Source organism: Rhinolophus ferrumequinum, chromosome 12 (genome assembly GCF_004115265.2).
Source record: "Rhinolophus ferrumequinum isolate MPI-CBG mRhiFer1 chromosome 12, mRhiFer1_v1.p, whole genome shotgun sequence".
Classification (NCBI taxonomy): domain Eukaryota; kingdom Metazoa; phylum Chordata; class Mammalia; order Chiroptera; family Rhinolophidae; genus Rhinolophus; species Rhinolophus ferrumequinum.
The window spans coordinates 20298150-20322714 of record NC_046295.1 but is presented as its reverse complement, the minus strand read 5'-3'; the positions used below and the strand labels follow the sequence as shown (position 1 = coordinate 20322714).

General features: G+C 36.3%; 2 protein-coding genes and 1 non-coding gene across 3 annotated transcripts in view; 1 reads left to right on the top strand and 2 right to left on the bottom strand.

Annotated features, from left to right (window-relative positions):
- The first annotated feature begins 7154 nt into the window (after nt 1-7154).
- Nucleotides 7155-8927, top strand: RRAGA (Ras related GTP binding A). Its single transcript, XM_033122714.1, has one exon. It carries the CDS (start codon nt 7562-7564, stop codon nt 8501-8503), a length of 942 nt encoding a protein of 313 aa, XP_032978605.1. The 5' UTR covers nt 7155-7561; the 3' UTR covers nt 8504-8927.
- A 140-nt stretch (nt 8928-9067) lies between these two features.
- The window catches only part of HAUS6 (HAUS augmin like complex subunit 6), a 41458-nt gene continuing 25960 nt past the window's right edge, over nt 9068-24565 (bottom strand). The window contains exons 13-17 of the mRNA XM_033122713.1: nt 20193-20259; nt 19707-19892; nt 17541-17676; nt 15412-16458; nt 9068-14022 (exon numbers count right to left, since the gene is read on the bottom strand). Coding sequence (XP_032978604.1) covers nt 13973-14022; nt 15412-16458; nt 17541-17676; nt 19707-19892; nt 20193-20259 — 1486 coding nt within the window. The 3' untranslated portion in view covers nt 9068-13972. The remainder of the gene's footprint in view (nt 14023-15411; nt 16459-17540; nt 17677-19706; nt 19893-20192; nt 20260-24565) is intronic.
- LOC117032607 (small Cajal body-specific RNA 8) lies at nt 20340-20470 on the bottom strand. The gene has a single exon (XR_004424782.1). It is a non-coding gene; the product is annotated as a small Cajal body-specific RNA 8 (non-coding RNA).

The following is a 24565-nucleotide window of genomic DNA, read 5'->3' as shown; positions in this document are numbered from 1 at the left end:
CTTAAAAAATGATCCAGCCAGATCACCCTTCAGTGAACTTCAGAGCCTGCCAGTGCTACCCACAGGCTTTAAATAACTTCAAATGGGAGCAGAGAGCCAACGATCACTAGACAACTAGGGGAAGTTTCTAAAGTGAAAAAGAAAATCTATAAACAGAGGACTTGAACAACTCTATAGACCAAAAGGATATATACAAAATTTATCACCCAACAGCTTATGCAGAATTTATCACCCAATCATACAAAAGACATGCTCAGAATTTATCACCCAACAGAATTTATACACATTCTTCTCACATACACACAGAACATTCTCCAGGTTAGATCATATGTTAGGCCACAAAACAATTCTAAATAAATTTAAGAAGATAAAAATCATACCAAATATCTTTCCAATTACAATTGAATGATGCTAGAAATCAATAACAGCAAGAAAACATGAAAATTCACAAGTATGTGGAAACCAATAGCACACTCTTGAACACCAGGTCAAAAAGGAAATCAAAATGTAATTTAAAAATACCTTAAGGCAAACAAAAACACAACTTACCAAAACTTATGGGATACAGCAAAAGCAGTACTAAGAGAAGTTTTCAGTGATAAAGATCTCAAACAACCTAACTTTACACCTCAAGGAAATAGAAAAAACAATAAACTAAACCCAAAGTTAACAGAAAGAAGGAAATAATAAAGATCACAGTAAAAATAAATAAAATAGAGAAGAGAGAAAAAATCAACAAAACTAAGAGCTGGTTTTTGAAAAAAATAAAATCAACAAACCTTTAGCTGAACTAAGAAAAAAAAAGAGAAGACAAATAAAATCAAAAATGAAAGAGGAAACATTAAAATGAATGTCTCAGAAATAAAAAGGATCATAAGGGACCATTATTAACAATTACACACATATAAATTGGGTAACCTAGAAGAAATGGGTAAACTCCTAGGAAAATACAACCTACCAAGACTGAATAAAGAAGAAATAGAAAGCCTAAAAAGACCTATACCTAACAAGGAGGTTGAAGTAGTAATCAAAAAACTCCCAACAAAGGAAAACCCAGGACCACGTGATTTCACAGCTGAATTTAACCAAAGATTCAAAGAATTAATACCAATACTTCTTAAAATCTTCCCAAAAAAATAGAAGTAAAGATAATACTTTCAACCTGATTTTATGAGGCCAGCATCATATTGATAACAAAGCCAGATAAAGATACCACAAAAGAAGAAGGAGGAAGAGAGGAGGAAGAAGAAGAAGAAGCAGGGGAGGGGAGGAGGAGGAAGTAGAAGAAGAAAGAAAATGACAGGCCAGTGTCTCTGATGAACATAAATACAAAAGCCCTCAATAAATTCTAGTAAACCAAATTCAACAACATACCAAAAGGATTATACACCTTGATCAACTGTGATTTATCCCTGGAAGGCAAGGTTGTTTAAACATACGCAAATCGATCAATGTGATACACATTAATTGAACGAAAGGTAGAAACCACAGAATCATCTCAATAGATACAGAAAAAGCATTTGACAAAATTCAACATCCATTTATGATAAATCTTTTAAAATACATATAAGAGGAAATTTCCTCAATACAGTAAAGGCCATTTATGAAAAGCCATAGCTAACTAACATGGGGAAAAACTGAAAGTTTTTTCTCTAAGATCCAGTAGAAGGCAAGGATGCCCACTCTTGCCACTTCTATTCAAAATACCATATTTCCCTGAAAATAAGACAAGGTCTTATATTAATTTTTGCTCCAAAAGATACATTAGGGCTTATTTTCAGGGGATGTCTTACTTTTTCATGTACAACAATCTACATTTATTCATGTACAACAATCTACATTTATTCATTTTTTCATGTACAAAAATCTACATTTATTCAAATACAGTCATGTCATCTTCTTCTGGAACATCATCGTAACTCTCCAAACCCCAAATTCCAGCTCGAATTTCTTGTGACTCCATTTCCTGTAGAACCATTGGCCCCAATCTCTCATGTCCAGCAGTAGAGCTCTCCCTTAAATGAGCCTTTCTTGTAGCCTGCTCGCAGTGCATTGGCAACACAGCTGTCAGTGATTTTATCCCATGAATTCTTCACCCAAGTCACTACCTCTTGCAGGCTAGGCTTCACAAAGTTTCCACGCTGATTTCTCTCCATTCTATTTTCAGTGTAGTAATTGATTTCCACGTGCAAATGATCCTTGAATGGCTTGTTTATTGCAGTATCAAGAGTCTGGAGATAGGCAGTCATTCCTGCGGGAATCATTATTTGATCTATTCTCTCTACAAGGAAGTTCTTCACGTCTTTAGCACGGTGAGTGCTGCCTGTATCTCAGACTAGCAGACCTCTTTGGCCACCTCACAAAACAAATGGCAGCATTAAATCGACCCCCTTCCTTATAACTACTTGTGTGCACCAGGCTTTTTTGGTTTCAAGAACATAAATACCTGAAACACGTTCAACCTGATCTTTCTTGCCCTTAGTGATGATTAGAGGTGGGGCTTTCTTTCCATCCAGATGAACTGCCAAAATACAGGTAACACACGCACTTTCGTAACCACTGGAGGGAATGTAGATTGACGAGGCACCCCTCTGATCAACTGTTGTTTGAGATCCTTGGCCCATAAACACTGCAGTTTCATCCATAGCAATCATGTTGGAGAATTGGTATTTAGAAAAGTCAATGCCATCAACAAAGCACTTGAATGCAAGTGCATGTTTAATGACTTCAGTATCTTCCAGCTTGAACAGTGTTGTCCATCTTCTTAGAGACAGCTCATATCACTGAAGGAAGCCATCCAGCCAGTGTTGTGATGCTTTGAATTCTGGGGATATTTCTAACTGTGGTGCCATTGCAAGGGCAAATGCTTGAATATCATCAGCCCTGCGCACAACCAAAGCCTTTGCTCTCCTGTCAGCAATCCATTCACAGATGATGTCTTCCAGCTCAGGAAATAATGGCTGCTGACTTGATCCACATTTGTGCTTCTTACACCTGTTGACTGAGGTTATCGTACTCTGCTTGCCATTTTCAGACCATTCGAAGATTTAACTTCTTCTCTTTGCAGAAAGATGTAAGATTCTTGCCCCGGGAGTCCTCCATGATTCCTTTCTTATACTCAACGGAATAGCTTTCTTTTTGCACTCATCTTGTCTGGGGGTCAAAATATTACTCCCTTTAAATCTACCATTAAATCAAGTGTTAATTGAAGACTTACAAGACAGGAGTGGCAATAAAAATGATGACAGTTAAGAATGATGGTCCACCTGAATGATGAAAAATTTCACGTACCAAAATTCAGAAAACGTTTCTTTATTTCACATGAGAGCATTAAGTACATCGTTATAACACACGACGTGTTGAATTATGAAGATTCATATTAGACACAACCATGTCCATTTGTCATCAAGTGCACACACATTATTCGTGCGTTGTGTCTGTACACCAATTGGTCATTTGGCAATAAGTCTCGAGTTCATCTGTTTACATAAGCATTTACCTCTCATCAAAGGTGCCTGATTGGGTATTTAACAAACACTTAATTATAATTTATATTATCATTTATTTTAAGTATTAATGTCAATAATATTTATTTATATTTAATTATATATTAATATTATTTTATAATTCAATACATTGTGTGTTGCAATGGACATACTAAATGCATTTGTCTGGCTGACGATCTTAACTGGGGCTTTAGGGCTTATACTACGAGCATCCTGAAAAATCATGCTAGGGCTTATTTTCTGGTTAGGTCTTATTTTGAGGGAAATACAGTAGTACTGGAAGTACTAACAAGATTAATCAGACAAAAATAATAAAAGGTATCCAAATTAGAAAGGAAAAAGTTAAATTATCACTATGTGTAGATTACATGATCCTACACATATAAAACCCTAACCCCCCCCAAAAAAAAACTGTTAGAACTAATAAACAAATTCAGTAATGTTTCAGGATACAAAATCAACATACAAAAATCAGTTGTGCTTCTTTACACCAATAACAACCTATCGGAAAAGGAAATCAAGAAAATCCCATTTACAATAACATTAAAAAGAATACTTAGAAATAAATTTAAACAAGGAGGTGAAAGATCTGTACACCAAAAGCTATAAATCAATGATGAAAGAAATTGAAGAAGGCACAAATAAATGGAATTATATCCTGTATTCATAGACTGGAAGAATGAATATTGTTTAAATGTCCATATTACCCAAAACCATCTATCGATTCAATACAATCCTAATCATAATGCCAATGGTGTTTTTCCACAGAAATGGAAAGAATAACTCTAAAATTCGTATGGGTCCACAAAAGGTCCTGAATAGGCAAAGCAAACTTAAGAAAGAACAGAGTTGAAGGCATCACACTTCCTAATTTCAAATTATATTGCAAAGTTATAGTAATCATAACAGTATAGTACTGGCATATGGAACAGAACAGAGAGTCCATAAATAAACCCAGGTGTATACAATCAACTAATTTTCTATAAGGGCCAAGACTACACAATGGAAAAAGGATAGTCTCTTCAAAAAATGATGTTGGAAAAACTGGACAACCACATGAAAAGAATGAAATTGAACCTTTGTGTTTACTACACAAAAAGTCAACTCAAGCAAATTAAAGACTTGAACATAAGACGTAAAACCATAAAACTCCTAGAAGAAAGCATTGGGGAAAAGCTCCTTGACATTGGTCTTGGACATGCTTTTTTTGGTTATGACACCAAAAGGAGAAGCAACAAAATCAAAAATAAACAAGTGAGACTACATTAACCTAAAAAGCATCTCACAGAAAAGAAAACCATCACCAAAATGAAAAGGCAACCTATGAATGGGAGCAAATATTTACAAATTATTTATCTAATAAGGGGTTAATCCACAATTTATTTAAAAACTCATACAACTCAACAGAAAAAAAATCTGATTAGAAAATGGTCAAAGAAACTGAATAGACATTTTTCCCTTGAAGTCATACAAATGGCGTACAGGTACGCGGGAAAAATGCTCATCACTAATTATCAGGGAAAAGCAAATCAAAACTACAATGAGATATCACCTGCTGGAATGCTTATCATCAAAAAGGTAAGAGATAACAAGTGTTGGTGAGGATGTGGAGAAAAGGCAATCCTTGTGCACTGTCGGTGGGAGTGTAAACTGGTGCAGCCGCTGTGGAAAACAGTATAGCATTTCCTTAAAAAACTAAAAATAGGATTACCATATTACCCAGCAATTCCACTTCTGGATATATATCCAAAGGAAATGAAATCACTATCTTAAAAAGATATCTGCAACCCATATTCATTGCAGGATTATTTACAATACCAAGACATAGTAACAATCTGTGCCCACTGATGGATGAATCGATAAAGAAAACTTGCTAGATAATTTTTCAGCCATAAAAAAGGAAATCCTACCATTTGCGACAATATGGTTGAAACTTAAAGGCATTATGCTAAGTGAAATAAGTCAAACAGAGAAAAACAAATACTGTATGATCTCACTTACATATGAGTATTGCATCTGGAAGAAGAAAAAAACACAAACTCATAGGTAGAGAAAATAGATTGGTGATTGCCAGAGGCAGAGGTTGGAGAGTGGGCAAAATGGGTGAAGATTGTCAAAAGGCACAAACTTCCACTTAAAAGGTAAATAAATCCTAAGGATGTAATATACAGTGTGGGGACTATAGTTAACAATATTGTATATTTGAAATTTGCTAAGAGTAAATCTTAAAAGTTCTCATCATAAGAAAAAATTTGTAACTACGTGAGGTGATGGATGTTATACTTATTGTGGTAATCATTTGGCAATATATACATATATCAAATCATTTTGTTGTACACCTAAAACTAACACAATGTTATATGTCAATTATATCTCAATAAAACTGAAAAAGACTATCACTATAATCCAATATATATACTATCATAATTTAGATAAATCAAATGCTAAAAATAAAAAATGTTCAGCTTATCTATGGGACAGCAAAAATTCTGCTACTGATATATTTTAGCTAAAATGTATGTCGATATCTACTTGTAGAATATGGTGTTAGAGAACCTTCTTGGTAGCTTATAAAACTGAAGGTGTGTTAAGTTTTAAACAGAAAATCATAAATTTTTACATTAAAAATGATTTATATATACAAATGGAATATTATTTGTGAAATAAGCCAGACAGAAGGCAAAAAGCTTGCATGATCTCACTTATGTGTAGAATCTAAAAACGTCGAGTACATAGTAGCAGAGAGTAAGTAGAATGGTGGTTAACCAGGAGCAGGGAGGTGGGGGAAATGGGGAGATACTGGTCAAAGGGTACAAAGTTGCAGTTACATTGGATGGAGAAGTCTAGAGATCTAAACTACAGCATGATGACTATAATTAATACTGCATTGAACACTGGAAATTGTCTAAGAGTGGATTTCAGGTGTTCTCACTACACAGAAAAAAAGGTAACTATGTGAGATATTAATTAGCTTGACTATAGTAATTATTTCACCCTGTATTATCAAATCATATTATACAACTTTAAAGATATATTATTTATATTTTTAACATAAAATTGCATTTCATCACTTAAGAGATGTGTAACGGAGCAAAGTTACTTAACCCCTCTAAGTTTCAATTTATTCACTTGAAAACCAGGTTAGGTTATTTATTCATAGGGTCATTGTGAGGATTGAGCTAATACACGGGTTCCATATTGTTTCCTCGAGCTTTGGAATGCTGATTATAAATTCTAATGTCTGAGATTACCAGGAAAGCAGGTGTAAGAAAGGAACTTGGGTCCAAGTGGAAAAAACAGTAACTGAGAATCAGGATATCACCCAGTAGGGATTTACCATCTAGCTGTGTAGCACTGAACTGTCACTCAAGTTCTCAAAATCTCACTTTCCTCATGTGTACAGTTTTCATTTGCTCTGCCCTCATATCAGTAAACTAGGAAATTTGGTGAGGCCCAATTTCGCTGAGAAGTTGGCCTTCCTGCCCTTCACCTGTCTCCTGCCTTGGCCGAAAACCACCCAAGCACTCCCCGCTATAAAGTCAGTTGTGATGTGGTGCGGGAGTTGGCCGCGAGATGGCAGCATTCTCCCAACGGACCACACGACATTCGTACACCTTGCAACTGTAAACCCAGTTGAAATAGGAGAACAGAGCAACAGAATCCTGGATTCCCCTTCCATTTTCTCGTTCGGGAGGCCCCTGCTCAGTTTCATTAAAAGAGCTGTTTATTAAAGCTCGGTAGGCAGTGACGGCCGAGCGCGGAAGTTCTCGCGAGATCGCCGCCGGAAGTGGGTGGCAGCGAGGGCGCAGCGACTTATTCTCCGGAAAGCGAGCGGTGCTCCCGAGCTGTTGCAGTCGTCTACCCCAGGGCGCTCTCCTCTGAAGAAGAGGTCACGCAGTCGCGGCCTTCAAGCCCCGATCTCGCACCTTCGGCTTCCCCGACGGCACAGCTGCGCGCCCAGCCTGCGGAGCCGCCGCCTCGCCCGGCCCCTCCCTCCCTCCGCGCTGCAGTTAGGCCGCGCCCTGAGGCCCAGTCCGCAGCGGCTCCGGCGGGTGATGCCAAATACAGCCATGAAGAAAAAGGTGCTGTTGATGGGGAAGAGCGGGTCGGGAAAGACCAGCATGAGGTCGATTATCTTTGCAAATTATATTGCTCGTGACACTCGGCGCCTGGGTGCCACCATTGATGTGGAGCACTCCCACGTCCGATTTCTGGGCAACCTGGTGCTGAACCTGTGGGACTGTGGCGGTCAGGACACCTTCATGGAAAATTACTTCACTAGCCAGCGAGACAACATCTTCCGTAACGTCGAGGTGTTGATTTATGTGTTTGACGTGGAGAGCCGCGAACTGGAAAAGGACATGCATTATTACCAGTCGTGTCTGGAGGCCATCCTCCAGAACTCTCCTGATGCCAAAATCTTCTGCCTGGTGCACAAAATGGATCTGGTTCAGGAGGATCAGCGTGACCTGATTTTTAAAGAGCGAGAGGAAGATCTGAGGCGTTTGTCTCGCCCCCTGGAGTGCGCTTGTTTTCGAACATCGATCTGGGATGAAACGCTCTACAAAGCCTGGTCCAGTATTGTCTATCAGCTGATTCCCAATGTTCAGCAGCTGGAGATGAACCTAAGGAATTTTGCCCAAATTATTGAGGCTGATGAAGTTCTGCTGTTCGAGAGAGCTACCTTCTTGGTCATTTCTCATTACCAGTGCAAAGAGCAGCGTGACGTCCACCGATTTGAGAAGATCAGCAACATCATTAAGCAATTCAAGCTGAGCTGCAGTAAATTGGCCGCTTCTTTCCAGAGCATGGAAGTTAGGAATTCTAACTTCGCTGCTTTCATCGACATCTTCACATCAAACACGTACGTGATGGTTGTTATGTCCGATCCGTCGATCCCGTCTGCAGCTACTCTGATCAACATTCGCAATGCCAGGAAACACTTTGAGAAGCTGGAGAGAGTGGATGGGCCCAAGCACAGCCTCCTCATGCGTTGAATATTGCCAAATGCTTTCTGAAAAGGCTGAATTGCCTCTTTTTTCGGTTTTTTGTTTTGTTTTTTTAGTATTCATACATTATGTCGTGTGCTTAAAAGTGGGCTTTGAAATGTGTGCTGCTTATTACTTCCATCTCTTTCTTCCCTATTCCCCAGCCTTTAAACCGTGGACGCTATTTACTCAGCTATCCAGTAGAGCTTCGAGATGGCCTTTCTGAAAAGTTGGTATGGTGTAACACTAAAGTAGGTGGTGTGTGTGTGTTCTGATTACCTGGTTATAATAGATATACACATCAAAGCCTTTAATATCTTCCTGTACTCCTTACAAGATTGCAAAGATGGAATGTTACTATTTTATCAGCAAGGTATTAAAATGCATTTATAAAGTCTTCTTGGCTTCAATCATGAATAAACATTTACTGTTAGCAATTTACAGTATGGTCTCATTTGAAATAATTTGAAGGTGGTTAATATGTAAATCTAAAGATCCTGACTGCGCACAAGTATTGCTTAACTGGTAAATTTGATTTTGTGATCTTAGGCCCCATTGTCTTAGCAGTGTTTCATAGCAGCTGTGCAGAGTGGTTAAGAGTATGGGTTTTGAAGTACACCACCTGAGCTCAGAGTTAGTATTCTAGTCTCTTCACTTACTAGCCCTGTGAACTGGGAAAGGTAGTTTACTCATTTGTAAAACATGGATAAGAATAGCACTACCAAATAGGACTAGTAAAAGGATTGAATTAAAGCATGGAAACAGTTGTAAGTGGCACGTAGTAGTGTTACCAGCTGTCACTACTACCTATTGAGCCATTCTTTCCCCCTCCTCCAAAATTACTGGACATGGAGCCTAAATATTTGAGCCCTTCTTAAATGCCAGGTATTCTTAAATACTTGATGTGCGTTTTCTTATTTAATCCTAATTTATGAGGTATATTACTTTTAATAGATGAGAAAACTGGTATGACCAAATTAAGATCATGCAGCTGAACCTAGGCAATATTACAGGTGTCGCCCCCTTCTCTGCCCACCCCCACAACCCACTACCTACTCCACTGACAGAAAACTTAACCATAAAATCCTAGTTTTTTTAGGTGTACATTATTACTTGATATAATTCCCGTAATTTTACAGATGGAGCTAAACTGAAGCCCAGGAAGTTAAATGACTTCCTTCAGTGTTTCACTCACTCTGCACAAGATCACTTTCCTGTCTGTATTTATCTAGAAATTGGATAATATTGAATCAGATTCTTGGACTACCTACTTTGGGGGAAGGATTCTAAGATTCCTAATTTGGATTGGAACAGTGGTATAGTAAAATCAGGAAGACCTAAAATGTTCCTTTCCAGCTGCCTTAAAAGATTATTTTAAATGCAATGTTTTAGAGCCAAGTAACCTGATCAACTCCTCTTATCTCTTTTTACAAATGAGACATCAGCTTTGTAAACAGACATTAAATATGTGATAGAACTTTAGAATTTCCAAGGCTTTATAGTTAATATTTTTTAAACCCTTTAAAATAGCAGTTGTGGATGACAGCATCCCTACCCATGAAGAACAAGCTAACCAGATGTAAGTTACTAAACTCGTCTGATTAGGGCCTTTGGCAATTAGTATAAAAACTCCAGATGAAAAAACTCTGAAGTATCGATGTACTTTCTAAAATACGTTTAATAAATCTAGTGATTAAAATGGCAGTAACAAAACACCTGAATCACTGAAGCGCACAAATTTGTTGATCAAGTTACTGATACAACTTTCTGTGATCATTTTATGATTTGCAAGACATGGTTCTTTTTGATATATAGGAAATTCCAGAGCCAGGTGGTATATTGAATGTTTATTCAATACTGGAGTAGGTAGAACATATTTACAAATAGTCCCACAGAGGACTCAGATATTTTAAATTTAGGATGTAGACTTGACATTCACAGTGCATGAGGTGAAAGAGTAACTATGTATCTGCAATTAATGTGAAAAGAGAATTTTACTTTAGCAAATACTTGCCTTACATTGAGGAAAATGTCCTTAAACATATTTCCTTTAATTTTAGTATACTCAGAAAAAATAGGGTTTCCTTTTATAAGATCTCAAAAATTCGTTTCTTCTTTCAAGTTTGACTTCAGAGATCATGGTTAAGGAAATCATGGTAAAGAATGGTTTCAAAATACTTGTATTTTTGTTTTCAGTTAAATTACCTGCATATGTTTTTCTTTAACCTCAAATATTCTTTATTCCATTTGATAACATTTTTCATGTTAAGTAACATTACATGCTTGTCCTCTTTAAACACTAAAAATAACTAGGACATTTTGGCATTATCTGAAGTTTCTAATTGACATAGAAGCCGTTTACATAACTTTATTTTACAAATAGTGAATAAAACAAGGTACATTCTGTGTAATCTATGAATGTAATGAGAAAAAAGGTACATTTACAGTATTAAAGTAACCCTCTACCATTACTTTAATTCCATCACATTAGAGGCAAAGAAAACAATTCCAATACTTCAATATTTATTTGCTTGGATTATGTGCAGACACACACCCGACACATCTACATAGGTGTGTGTGTGTGTAATTGGTGTAACGAGAGCATTTACAACCATGAAAAAATACGATAAAAGCAATAAATGAAAAATACTAAATGAATAAAAGATAAACCATGGATTTCCGAGTACGGATAGGCCCATGGACATGGAAAGGGTAAATTAAGACTTAAAAGTTGAAGTGAGATTTGTTCTGAGCCTCAGCCTTAAGGGACAGGTATAACTGTGATAAGCTGGGAGACCAACTTAAAGTATTCCAGCTTCAAAATTGTGAATTAAGATTTCTAAAGACCCATGCTCACCAATGCATTTCAATAGAAAGTGGGAGATCGTAGTGGAAGGGGGAATAGAGGAAATCTATGAAGGGGGCCTCATACGCCTTTATATTTGAACTCTGTTCTGGAATTGACAATGGAATTAATGGAATTTTTTTAAAATTTAAAAAAAGTGACAGACACTTAAAGTCATAAGGCAGGTATGCAGGCAATACTGGATAGGGAAGACTAAAGACAGGTCATAAAATGGTTGAGGAGAAAGTGAGATATTTTTGTTTATACTACTGGCAGGCAAAGGACATAAGGACATGAAACTGCCTAACTTTCAGCCTATCACAGGTGTAACTCACTTAAGAAGGATGTGATTTTTGTAAATGCAGTGTCCAGAGATTTTGATATTTGGTTTCTCAGTAATTAACGGCCTCCCACACTTACTGGTGAACTTGAGCTTCCTTATCAGATGATGACCTCTATAGTTTATCAGCACTAGTGTACCAGCTTCTTTAAGGTACCGTACCTAGGGCTAAATGTGAATATCCCCTAGCAGTGGTTCTTAAGCTTTATATTGTCTCATAATTACCAGGGAAGCATATTTAAAATGCAGATCCCTAATCCCCATTTTAGACCTATGGCATCTATATTAAGACGTATCCCAGATGATTCCTTGAGTCCAACTTAGACAAGTCATTTAGGTTTCCTAGCTTCATTCAGTATCATTTGTAAAATAGGTATAATAATCACTATCTTACACTTAAGACTTAAATGAAACTATATAAAGTGGCTAGGAATGGCCCTGACACTCTGTAGATGCTAATGACAGCCCTACCTCCTCCCTAAAAATGTTCATTTTGGATTCGTAGATACTGAGTTTTCTTAAGGCAGACTAGAGAATAGTTTCCCAGTTAACCTGCGGAGTCCCTTTTTTGTTAACAAAGGAATATAGCACCTTAGGAAAGGCTTTTCCCCTTTCTTTTCTATTGTAAGTATGTGTTTTTTCTGATGTGTTTTCTCACAAAAAGACTGGCCTTCAAACCGGGACTGAACAAACAACTTAAGAAAAAGTAATGAAGAAAGATGAACTATGAAGGCTATCCACATACAGAACTCACCCCTTTTCTCCTTGCCACTTTCTTGGCAAATGAACAAGGTTTTGATGGTTAAGAGTTGGGTCTAGACAGAGGGGTACTGTAGGTGCTATCACCCTTCCAGTGTATGCTCATTTCTCCTGGTTCACAGAGGGCCATGGCATGTACTCATTTGGATGCTAGCGACAAGCCCGTTTCTTGGCCAGCGGCCATGACTGAGTGAGACAGAATACTGTGCAAGAGGCCTCACATCTGACTCCCACAGAGTCTAGAAGATGAACAGGAGGCCCACTCCTGCAGCCATAGTCTGTTGTCCTGGCCTTTTAGTTATTTCTAGGGTAGGGGTGTCCAAACTTTTTTCAATGTTTTGGGCCATATGCGGTAAAATACCCAAACAGCCGGGCCACTCACTCGAGGTGAAGTACCTATTGCCTCACCTGGTTTATTTAAGTAAACTAAATATATTTTTGGAATTTGCTGCGGGCCAATTAACAATGGCCCGCGGGCCGCAGTTTGGACACCCCTGTTCTAGGGGGTCTTGTGGTTTATTAAGGAAGGAAAATAGGATCAAACCCTAGTTGCACCACTGACTTAGCTGTGTAACACTGAACAAGTCCCTTAACCCAAAATTCAGTTTTCTCAAGTTATTTTGAGGCTATTCTGTAGGCCGTGGGAAGCTGATAGTTTCTGAGGAAAGTAATATAATCAAAATTAGCTCCTTTCCTCTAAAATAGTGCCCCCCCAAGAAAACAACAATAAACACAGACATAAATTTATTAATTTACATTTTTTCTGTTAAAATATAAAACTAGGGTTAAATTAAGTTCTCAAAGTCTAAATTAGACTAAATATAATTCTGCTATACAACCCACTAAATGGATTTTATAGTTCAATAGTGTTCCTTAAAAGTGTCTAGTCATCTTCTTTTTCCTTTTCCTAAATCCTTTCTTCCCGTCTTCACTTATCACATGCACTTTATTCCATCAAATATCACTTTTCAGGAGCAACCTACTTGAATCATTCAGCCTGTTCAGAGCTTTCCCAAACTTTGTCATTTTGACTACACATCTCAAGGCACTAGTTTTCTCACTTTTTTTGGTTAGTACCAGAATGTTCCATTAAGAAACAATAAAAGTTGTATGTTTCCCTAAAATGAAAGATCAGTGTATTCAATGGCTATTATGTTAACCACTTCATAAAAGTACATCAAAAACTACTCATCCTTCTGTTAATTAACTAAAATTAAAACATAATAAATTAAACTACTACTTTGCCCTTTAATGCTTACAAGATTATTCAAGAAATCAAAACGGCTACATATTAACTCATGTTGCTTTCCAAATACTCCACTTTTTAACACCATATTCATACAAACAGAAAATCCAAACATGCACTTCTTAACTAAAAACATTAGAGGAAGCTAAAAGGCATTGTTTAAGACTTTTCAGACCTTGAAAATGTTACACTTCCAATGTGTATTTAAATTACAAATCAGTTTTTGAATCAGCTTGCTTCAAATGAAGTGCATCATAGTCAAATTAACTGGGCTACTGCTCCATCTTTTCAAGTCGGAGATTCTTTTGCATCAAAGCTCTTATTCAAGATTTCTTCTTCTGCAAAATTGATTTTTAAAAGGAGAAAAGGATAAGCAAACATTACCAAAAAACAACAAATAGGACAGATTCCAAATAATACAAACTTCAGTCTTCTTTAAGTAGAAAGTTCACATACAAATACTTGTGATAAAATTACCATTATTCTCACTGAGGTATTCTCCAGAGAATATCAATAATCCCTCTTAGAATACCTTTTTTTTTTTTTAAGGAGGACACAGCTCACAGTGACCCATGTGGGGATCCAACCAACAATCTTGGTGTTATCAGCACCACGCTCTAGCCAACTAAGCTAACCGGCCACCCCCTTGAATACTTTTCAATATACCAGTGTTTAATTATCATGGGCAAATCAGTGACATATAATGAATATCACCAAATCTGTATCTGTTCTAACATGCTTTAAGAACAGTTTAACTCTTTACAATGAAAATTTTCAAACATACAAAAGTGAAGAGAATTATCATTTAACCTAATGATGTATCATCTAGCATCTATAATTCAATAGTTATTTAATATTAACTGTTAATGGGTTTGAACTGTGTACCCCAAAAAAGACATGTTGAAGTTTTAACCCCAGGATCTCAGGATGTAGCCTTACTGGAAATGGGGTCACTGCAGATATAATCAGTAAAGGTGAGGTCATTCTGCAGTACATTGGGCACTTAATCTACATGACTGGGTCCTTATATAAAAGAAAAAGGTGCACAGATACTCAACGGGAGAATGCCATGCGAAGACGAAGGCAGAGAACAGTTATGCTGCCATAAGCCAAAGAACACCTGGGGCTACCAGAAGTTAGAAGAGGCAAGAAGGATCTTCCGGTGGAGTCAGAGAAAACATGGTTCTGCCAAAATCCTGATGTTGGATTCTAGCCTCCAGAACTTATTGTCTCCAGAGACAATAAATTTGTTGTTTTAAGCCACCCAGTTTGTGGTACTTTATTACGGCAACCCTAGGAAACATACATTGACCTAACTTGTCACCCCACCTCCCACCAAATTTTTCAAAGCACATCACAGATATTACCTTATTACAAAAATGGTATTTAACATAGTGATTCTCAATGTTTTTAGAACCACATTCCACTAGCCAAGAAGAATGATAAAATTTATTTTCAGTAGTTTGTATTACAAAAGCAAGAAGTTTCGAGTTTTTGGTTTTGTTTTCCAACCCTGTCCCATACCAACTATAAACAACATACACATTAGAGATTCTGAAAAGTACCCGTCAAAGTGATGGGTTCACTCTTCTCACCCTAGTTGAAAGAACAAGTAGCCTATGTTGTCATATTAAAAGAGATCATGTAGCATTCACTGAGTACTATTTTTATGAGAAGTTGAGAGAAAACTTTAGCAGGTCAACATGCACAGGCCTATTTAATCTTACCTTTTAAATTAGGTAGAAGTTCTCCAAGACTACATGGTATTGGGGTCCTCAATCTTTGTTCTACTGGAGAAAACTTAATTAGTGGTGAAAGAGACCGTTTTCTTTCACCAAGGGACATGCGTAAAGATGGTTTTGTACAGTCAATGTGCAAGTCATGAGTGTCCAAAAAGTTAAACATATCATCGGTTTGCATGTTTTGTAGAGTAGGACTCAATTCTGGTTTGTGTCCTTCAGGTGTTTCAGAATTAGAGAGGTAAGTTTCTTCCCTTTTCTTGGACAGAGATTTTTTTAGAGCCTCATATCTACTGCAAATAGCCTGTAACCTGAGGTCTGATTTTGGAGTAGTCTGTCTTTCTCCCACATCTTCTGTAAAAATGCCAGTGTGCGCAGGAGTATTTGGTTCCAGTTTAAAATTGGACTCTGTACTACTGGAGCTATTAAGACTTAAGTGACCAACTTCTTCCGGAAGAGTTTCATGTAATATGCCAAAATCAATATCCTTAAAACTGCTGGAATTAATTCCACTTGCCATATGAAAAGAGTTCCATAACATACTTTTATGCATGGAAGGTTCTTGGTGAGAAGTTTGCAAGTAGTCCGGTATTTTAATACACTCACCTTCACTGCTACCTATCACATCTCTCCTATTGCTTACAGCAGGGGAGAATGTCTCTATTTGGCTAGTTTCTAAAAGCTTGTTATGTAAAGCTGTATACTCCGAATCTTGCTTGCAGATTATTTTCTTATTTAACAAATCTAACCAATTTTGTGTTGTTGGTTCATCTATGTGACTGGTCACCACATGTTTCTGAGGCACCCACTTGAGGTAATCTGAAACAACTTTCTCTTCAGGCAAATGAGAATGGCTACAATCAGATTCAGAGGTTGTTGAGAAAAAACTGGCCATGCTAAATTCTTTTTGATTATGCAACGCAGGTAAAGATTCTGGCAACACTTCTCTATGTTCAGTATCCATCTGAATTGCTTCTGTACTTCTGTTATCTTCCATTTCAACAGCTCTTCTCCAGGAGCTCCTAATATCACTTACTAAATTAAATGAAAGGGGCAGAAAACACAATTTACTAATATTCCCAAACACAGCATACAATTAAACATTTCCTTTCTAGTACTCAAGATAAAGCTCCTGACTGAGTATATGTTCCAGAGATATGCTGGCTGGATGGCAAGGCTCCACAACCCACCAAAGTCCAACAACATCAAAGAACTCCATCTCCAGCTGATCACAAATAACAAAAGCTGTTTTGAAACGTACATATACTTCCACACACCATATACAAATTCCATTTTTTAAAAAAATACTTTTACACCAGGGTTCAGCTTACTTTTTCTGTAAAGGGCAGGTTGTAATATTTTAGGCTTTGCAGGCCATCCAGCCTGTCACAACTACTCAGCTCTGCCACTGTTAGCATGAAAGCCACCATAAATATGCTGGCAAATGAGCAAGGTTGTGTTCAATATAACTTTATTTATAAAAACACACAGGGCAGGCCAGGTGGGTTGGAGTTTACTGACCACTATCAGGCTGTGGCTAAGTTCAAAGGGAATCGAATCAATCTAACTTTAAATATGTCATTTCTAGCAGCAAAATGGAAACTGTATTTAATCACTACACCAGGATAGTGTGCTGGCATAAGGACAATATCAGAACTGTGCCTACACAAATTATACATTATAAGGAAAAAGCACTGGGCATTCTGACTAGCTTAGGAGAGGTAGAATGGATCTCAGCCCAGTTTGGGGCTGGTGCTGCTGGTTGCTGACTGAGAGAATACAGCCTCTATACTCTATAAATGTTGATCACAGATCACATGTGGAGGTAAAGGGTTTTTTAAAAGTGATCAACTAAAATATTTTCCAAGAAAAAGCTTAGTAAAACAACAGAAACAAAAGTGTACAGTATCAGGGCAAAATAATGCTGCTGAAGAGGACTTCCATGTAAGAGTGCTCGCATTTAATCCGTTAATAAAAGTCCCTTACATCAAACAAACAAAGAGCCATTGCCACTAAACTTCATGATATAAAAGAGTTTTAAAGAGCTTTGTCAGACCATGGTTCTAATAGTAATACCTAAGCAAGGAAACAGGTGATAGAAAGCACTATTAACTTACTCAAGTTTTCTGGAGTTCGGGGAATTTGGCTCCTTGTTAAGAATGGATTTGCAACTAGAGAGTCAATTAGTTCCTCTAATTTTATTTCTTCTCCCATAGAGGGCTGTGGTGAATCAGATAAAACTGTCCTTGCAACCTAAAACAGAAAAGAAAAAGTAAAGCAAAAATTAAGCCCATTGGTAGAATGCAACAGAAGCCCTGACAATAACAAAAAGCACTTCACAGTCAGCTGCCGTTCCCATAACAGATGGCACAAAAATAAACCCAAGAATGTAGCTCCCAGACATTTCCTACAGACCGTCTAGGTACTGTCCTATAATGTGAAATCAAACACAAAACTGTTTTTCCCTTATCTTAAAAGATGTCCCCATTATAAAGGAGAGAAAAGGTAAGAATAGTGTGATACTAGGGAAGATTTAGAGGAAGTTCTAACTACATAGTGACCTAAACTACTGTCAGCAACATCTTTGAGCTGGAGAACTCTCTATCTGCTAAAATGACTAGTTTTAAAACATTCTCAATTATAATCCATTTGCACAGTAACATTCCTATTAATAAATAGGATGAATTCTGACAATATACCGTGTTTTCCCGAAAATAAGACCTACCCAGAAAAATAAGCCCTAGCATGGTTTTTCAGGATACTCGTAATATAAAATAAGCCTTACCGTATTTCCCTGAAAATAAGACCGGGTCTTATATTAATTTTTGCTCCAAAAGACACATTAGGGCTTATTTTATATTACCAGCATCCTGAAAAAAACCTCATTATCAGATACAAATTAGTGAACCAGGTATAGATACATTCTAAAATACAGAAAACAAAGTGTACAACATGAAAATAGCACTCTATATTAACTGAATAAAACCAGAAAAAACATGTAAATTAAAATCTAGCGCCCCGAAATCCCTAAAAAATAACTTCGTACAACCATAATCAAATTGACTTTCACTTAATCTCCCCCATGAAAACAGAGGGCTTCTTAGAATTCAAACACTAAATATTCCTGGTCATAACACAATTAAAGAAGATTAACTTCACTTTATTTTCAGAGCTTTATGAGATTTTAAGACTCTCCTTGTCCATCCCATTCCATTCCACTGCTACTATAAACTCTTTTAACCAAGAAAATGTTCCTTTCCTTTCATACCAAGAAAGAAAAAAAGACTGACCATTTTTTCTTTAGTGTAAATACAGAGAAATAAAGAGAAATAATAGAACATTATTATTATTATTTAAATCTCTATTAACGTTAGAGATTTAAAAATATTTAGAGACCACGAAAAGTGAACCAACTTCCTTGAGTTACAAACAAGAAAAATGACTAATATCCAGCTCTCTTATTTGGACAATATTCACTCACTTTGTTCAGAATCGAGTTAAAGGAGGGAACTCCAATACCTGAATCAATATGCACTAAACCAAATTTTTCTTTCAGTCTCTCAGGAACATAAAGTAGCTGATTTATTCTCTGGCTACCCATCCAAATTCAAACAATGCTAAGTGAAATTGTGGGAAACTATAATAAAAATAACATTAGAGAGTGCCTTGAGCATTTAATTTGTGTAAACTGAGTTCGGTAACACTAAGCAAGAGCAGTATTATGTGGTCATTTGCCAATAAAAAGTAAATAGCATTAAGGAACAAGGACGGTTAGGAAAACCAAGATCATGAACAATGATGCACTTAATCACTTCCAAAATATTTAGAAAGCAGAAGGATAAAAACCTTCGCTCAGTGATAATATGATACTGCAGTCTTTGTTCTAATATTCAAAAAAAAGGAGGAAACTCAGCTAAGCAACAGACAACATTCACGGAGTATTTTAACAGAGTATAATCATTGGGTGTACTTATTCAATAACTGATGTAATGGTTAATTCCAAAAATATCATACATGTATTATTTTTATATTTATGGATATTTATAGGATGGGACATGAGTTCTAAACCACTGATATAATTGTTATTAACTAAATAAGTTTATTTAAAATCTATTTCTACTTTTGGGGAGAACCAATTTTGCTTTAACCATGATTTTATTATTTGTAATCTCCTTTCTCAAATTACCCCCAGTAAATCAATAATTAACTGTACTTCACTTAAAATCACAACACTATAGAGAAAATAATAGATATTTCAGTATACTTGTTAGTCTTTTCCTAACCTCTTCTGCCAGGTGATCTTGCTCTTTTTGGAATGGATCACTTTTTTTAACTGGCAGAGGCCCTGCAAATGTACTACTCTCTGTATTCTTTGCAATATTTAATGATGGAAAGTCTTCCACTTCAAATTCTGGTGTTTTCTTAGAAATTGTTTCATTTTTCTCTCTAGGTGTTCTCATCTTCACATCCTGAAAAAGACAGACATATAATGTTAAAACCTTAATAATCATGCCTGATCTTCAAGAGAGGTTAATGAGTTATCATGAACCTATAAAAGTTTATTAACATTATTGTGAAATTATATATTCACTGGCACAATTAAATAATTCCAATATTCCCATTTAGAAGCAATAGGGAATGTGTAACTAGAAATGGTACATAATGTGCAAATATGGGAAATGTGAAAATAGAAATTTAATTGGGAAATCAATAAAAATATTTTATCATAAGTTAGTATCGTCAGAATTGAAAATTGTTTTAAAACATACCTTTTCAAATAGTGTAATACTGTCTCCATCTGATGACGACACTGGCTGCAATGAGAAAGAAGCAGGGCTAAAAGGAAAAAGGTAACAAACCCCAGTTACAAGTAGGAAAGAATCCTATTCACTTGATGTATCTGAATATTCTGAAGAAATTGTCTGCCCCGTATCTGTCCGTTACGATTTCACTCAATTCGTCCCGGTCATCAAAAGGCAGGTTATTCTAGGGAGGTATGGTGACAATTAGAGCAGTACTTCAGCCCAATTTGTGTATCAGCCTCCCAAATTATGAATATTTGTCTTACCTGCTATATACTTTAAGTGGAAAGCATTTTTTACAAGGTATTAAATGACTTGATGAACACTCAAAACTTGAGTACAGGGTAAGAACAAATTCAATTAATTAGAATCACATTATTACAATGTCCTCAGGCTTCAGATCACAGTTCATTGTAGCAGAGACTTTCTTTTAAGATCCTTTTGATATTTCATGTCTAAAATCAGTATCTCTTATGCTGTATTTTGCTCTATAGCAAATACATTACACTTACAATACTCATAAGGTTATTCAATTTCAGTTTGCTGCATTCTACACATAGTATTCCTTAATCGCTTAGATTCTCTAGCCCCTTTAAATAAGCATTAACACCTTATGCGTCCTTTCATTATAATTACAAAATACGTTATTAAATTTCTAAAGCCTTCAAAACAAGGATAACTTGAACCATTTATCTTCATTGTGAAAGAGCTTTCAAATTCAATCACGGATTGGGTCTGCTCCTGGCCAAAAGCTTTCCTATTCTAGGTAACATGAAAGGCAGGATTACCAAAGACCATTTTCACCATCAACCAGGTCAGTGCTCTGCTTTCTGTTCATAGTCAGAAGTGCAAAAGTAACAGCCCTGCAGATATTATGTAAAACAGCAAATATGCTTTTTAAAACTTTTTCAAATATGCCTGTCTTGGAATTATCATTTACCTTCCTACCATTTCAAAAATCACTGAAATTGCTCAAGCTGCAGCTTCACCTCAACAGGATATAACCTAGATATCAAAGGGAAAATATTCATTACCTACTGCAATTTTATCTTAATTTTTCCAAAAACTTAACATTAAAAGGATCAGAAGGCCTCTGAAGCAGGGCCAGCAATCTAGGAACCAGAGCCACTAAGATGCCATCACGAGATGGTGAGCTCCTTGAAGACAAAGACCATGTCTTTCTAAAGGCTATTACGAGGGGCTAACACAGTGCCCGGTACTTGGTAGTGCAATACATGTCTGTAACTGATTGACAGTTTGATCATGTGAATAAATGTCACTTGAGGATGAGGTTCTGCAGATTCCACCAAATTTTTCTATTTGATTCATTCCTGCAGAGCCTCATAATAGAGAAAAATGGCAATCTTCTCTCTCATTGCTGAATTGGCAACATGCAATTAGCACTGCTAACATCTCAATCCAAGACAACTTGAAAGTAGCCCGGCTCAGTCTTTACTCTCCACCTACTCACCATGCCAAAACTGAGGCCCATGAAACCCCAGTACTGCAACAGATCAAAAGAAAGGATGTTGATCCCATTGTAGGAATTTATCCTAAGAAGTGACATGCTTTTTGTAGTAGTAAAAACTTTGAGGAAAATCCAAGTGTAAAAATAAATAAAATGTTAAAAAGCCATTAAAAGTGATAATTAGTCACATATGAAGTAAATACGTACACAGTAAAAAAAAATGCATGTATACTATGTCAATGTTTAGAAAATTTTGTATCTTATAACACTAGACTATATCCATGCTTTGACTAGAACTATAAATTTATGATTATAAAGAATGCCTAAAAAAGAACTTGAAGAAATAACCTAACAACTGATTTGTCAGAAATTTTAGCTAACAATTTTTCATTTTATTTGCTGCTGTTGTTACAATATATCTGCAATTATTAGTTTGGTGCAAAAGTAACTGTGGTTTTTGCAGTTATTTTTAACCTTTTAAACCGCAATTACTTTTGCACCAAACTAATAACAGAAATAATAGACATAATTATAGAAAGAGAAAGATATAATGTTGGAATTAAATTTATAAAACTAAGGATGTTTCATTGACAGGCATGCAAGATCAGACTGCCCTATCGTTGAAATGCAGTAAAGGAGAAACTATAGAGGTTAAAAATCTAAAAAGAACTGTATCACCAGCACTAGAAATATCATGGAACCCTCCTTTCCAGAAACCATTGCAAAAAAGGTAATATGCACAGAGTACAGCAAAGGCATCATCAATCACTGAATTCTGGTTTCAGTATGATAAAGCTTCCAACAGCTCACTCGACCAAAACCAGCCATGAGATTTATGGAGACGAGTACTTATATTTTAGTACCTGTGAAAGACAACTGCATGTGAAAGGGCTAATAACGCATTTACTCTAAAAACTGCATTCTTTCCATGTTTTTTTAATTGAATAGTTGTATTGATCATACCCACATATGAATTTGCCAGTTAACTACATTGAATAATGACATAAGGTAATGCCAATACAAATAAAATATTTAGTATAATAGCTGAACTAGATGCAAAAAAAAGGGTATTATTTCTTTATAGTTTACCCACATTACACATAACTAATGAAATATTTTTTTTTTGAAATACCAATGACAATAAAGAATTCAGAGTACCAAGTTTCCTTCCATATCCCAGTAACTCAACTCTTCACCTGTCTTCTGCTATCAAGCAGTAATAATCTTTCATATCCCATTAAGCATTTATCTCTCATCAGCAAAAGCTTTCCCCCACCTGCCTTTCCCAACCTATAAAGGAAATTGTCAAAAGATATCTTTAAGATCTAGGAGCCTGAAAGAGGACAAATGTGAAAATCAAAATATATTTAATACAATTTCTTTTTCCCATAGTAAGAGAATTCATTTGAATTAAATTCTTAGGGGCTGTGTCTGGCTCCTGTAGAATTCTGATAGTACACGTACATCTTAGTACAAAATTCTACTTTAAGAAAGAATCTTGACGTTCAGTGGAGCCATAAATATAATCTGATTTACACACTAATCTAACTCCATCAATCTTTAGTCCAGTGAAAGACTTTACTTTGCTCTCTCATGGGAATACAGACCAAAAACATAATTACGACTGGGAAGCACCAACTATTCCCTACCAGCATGCTTTAAGAACAATTCTGATAAGGGGAGGAAACACACAAGTCCAATAACTTTACTATTTCTTCAATATCAAATCTTCACAGAAGGCTTCATTACATTTCTTTAGGTACTCAGAAAATCAATTATCATGTCCAGATCTAAGAATAAAAATATAATTCTTCCACAAGTAGTCCTGACATCCTGTGAACCAGAAAATTACTGCAGAGGAAACCACCAAAGCTCAATTTCACATAGAGTAGTGTCCCCACTTTATCCACAGGGGAAAAGTTCCAAGACCCCCAGTGGATGCCTGAAACCACAGACATTACCAAACCATATACAAACTGTTCTATATACAGGTAAGTTATTATACATACATACCTTTTCAATTAAAGGAAACACTTTACAGCTTCTCTTTGGCACATCTGAACTTCCAGCATCACTACTATTGCAGTTTGGGGCCATTATTAAATAAAATAAGGGTCACTTGAATGCAAGCGCTGCAATACTATGACAGTTAATCAGATAACCACGACAGCTACTAATTACTGGGCAGTATATACAGTGTGGACACACTGAATGAAGGGACAATTAACGTCATGGGCAGGACAGAGCGGGACAGCCCAAAATTTCATCCTACTACTCAAAATGGCACACAATGTAAAACTTATGAATTGTTTATTTCTGGAATTTTCCATTTAATAGTTTCAGAACCTGGCTGACCCCAGGTAACTGAAACTGCAGATAAGGGGATTATACTACTGTATAAGTTTGACCCTTGTGAGAGTGTTTCAACTTATTAAGAGTATACAAATAAAGAAGACCTCAATTCATTTAAAGTTTTCCTTTAGAATTGTCCTAAGTATTGTGTTTCCAAATCTGTGCCCCATTTACATGGGGCAGTTGGACTGAAAGATACCTATTTAAGGCAAAGAGTAATCAGGAAAAAAAACAATAAAGGAATCTGTTTAGTATGACTATATTTGATTGCTACTTAATAATGCTTAATTTCAATAAAAAAACAAGTGTTTCCCCAAATGGATTACATACATTTAGTTTAGACATTTTGCTTATATAATCTGACATCAGTTTTAAGGACCAACATAGGATAATAGACAAAACAAAAAAGCAAGCTGCTCAGGTTGAAGTGGGAAAGGTTGGACTGCCCACAGGCTAAATTAGATTCATTCACAGAACCAGAGGGCGCCACAGAATATAGACTGAAGACTACCAGAGTAGA

Excerpts from the sequence above, each read along its gene's own strand:
- RRAGA (XM_033122714.1), top strand. The coding sequence starts at position 7,562 with ATGCCAAATACAGCCATGAAGAAAAAGGTGCTGTTGATGGGGAAGAGC.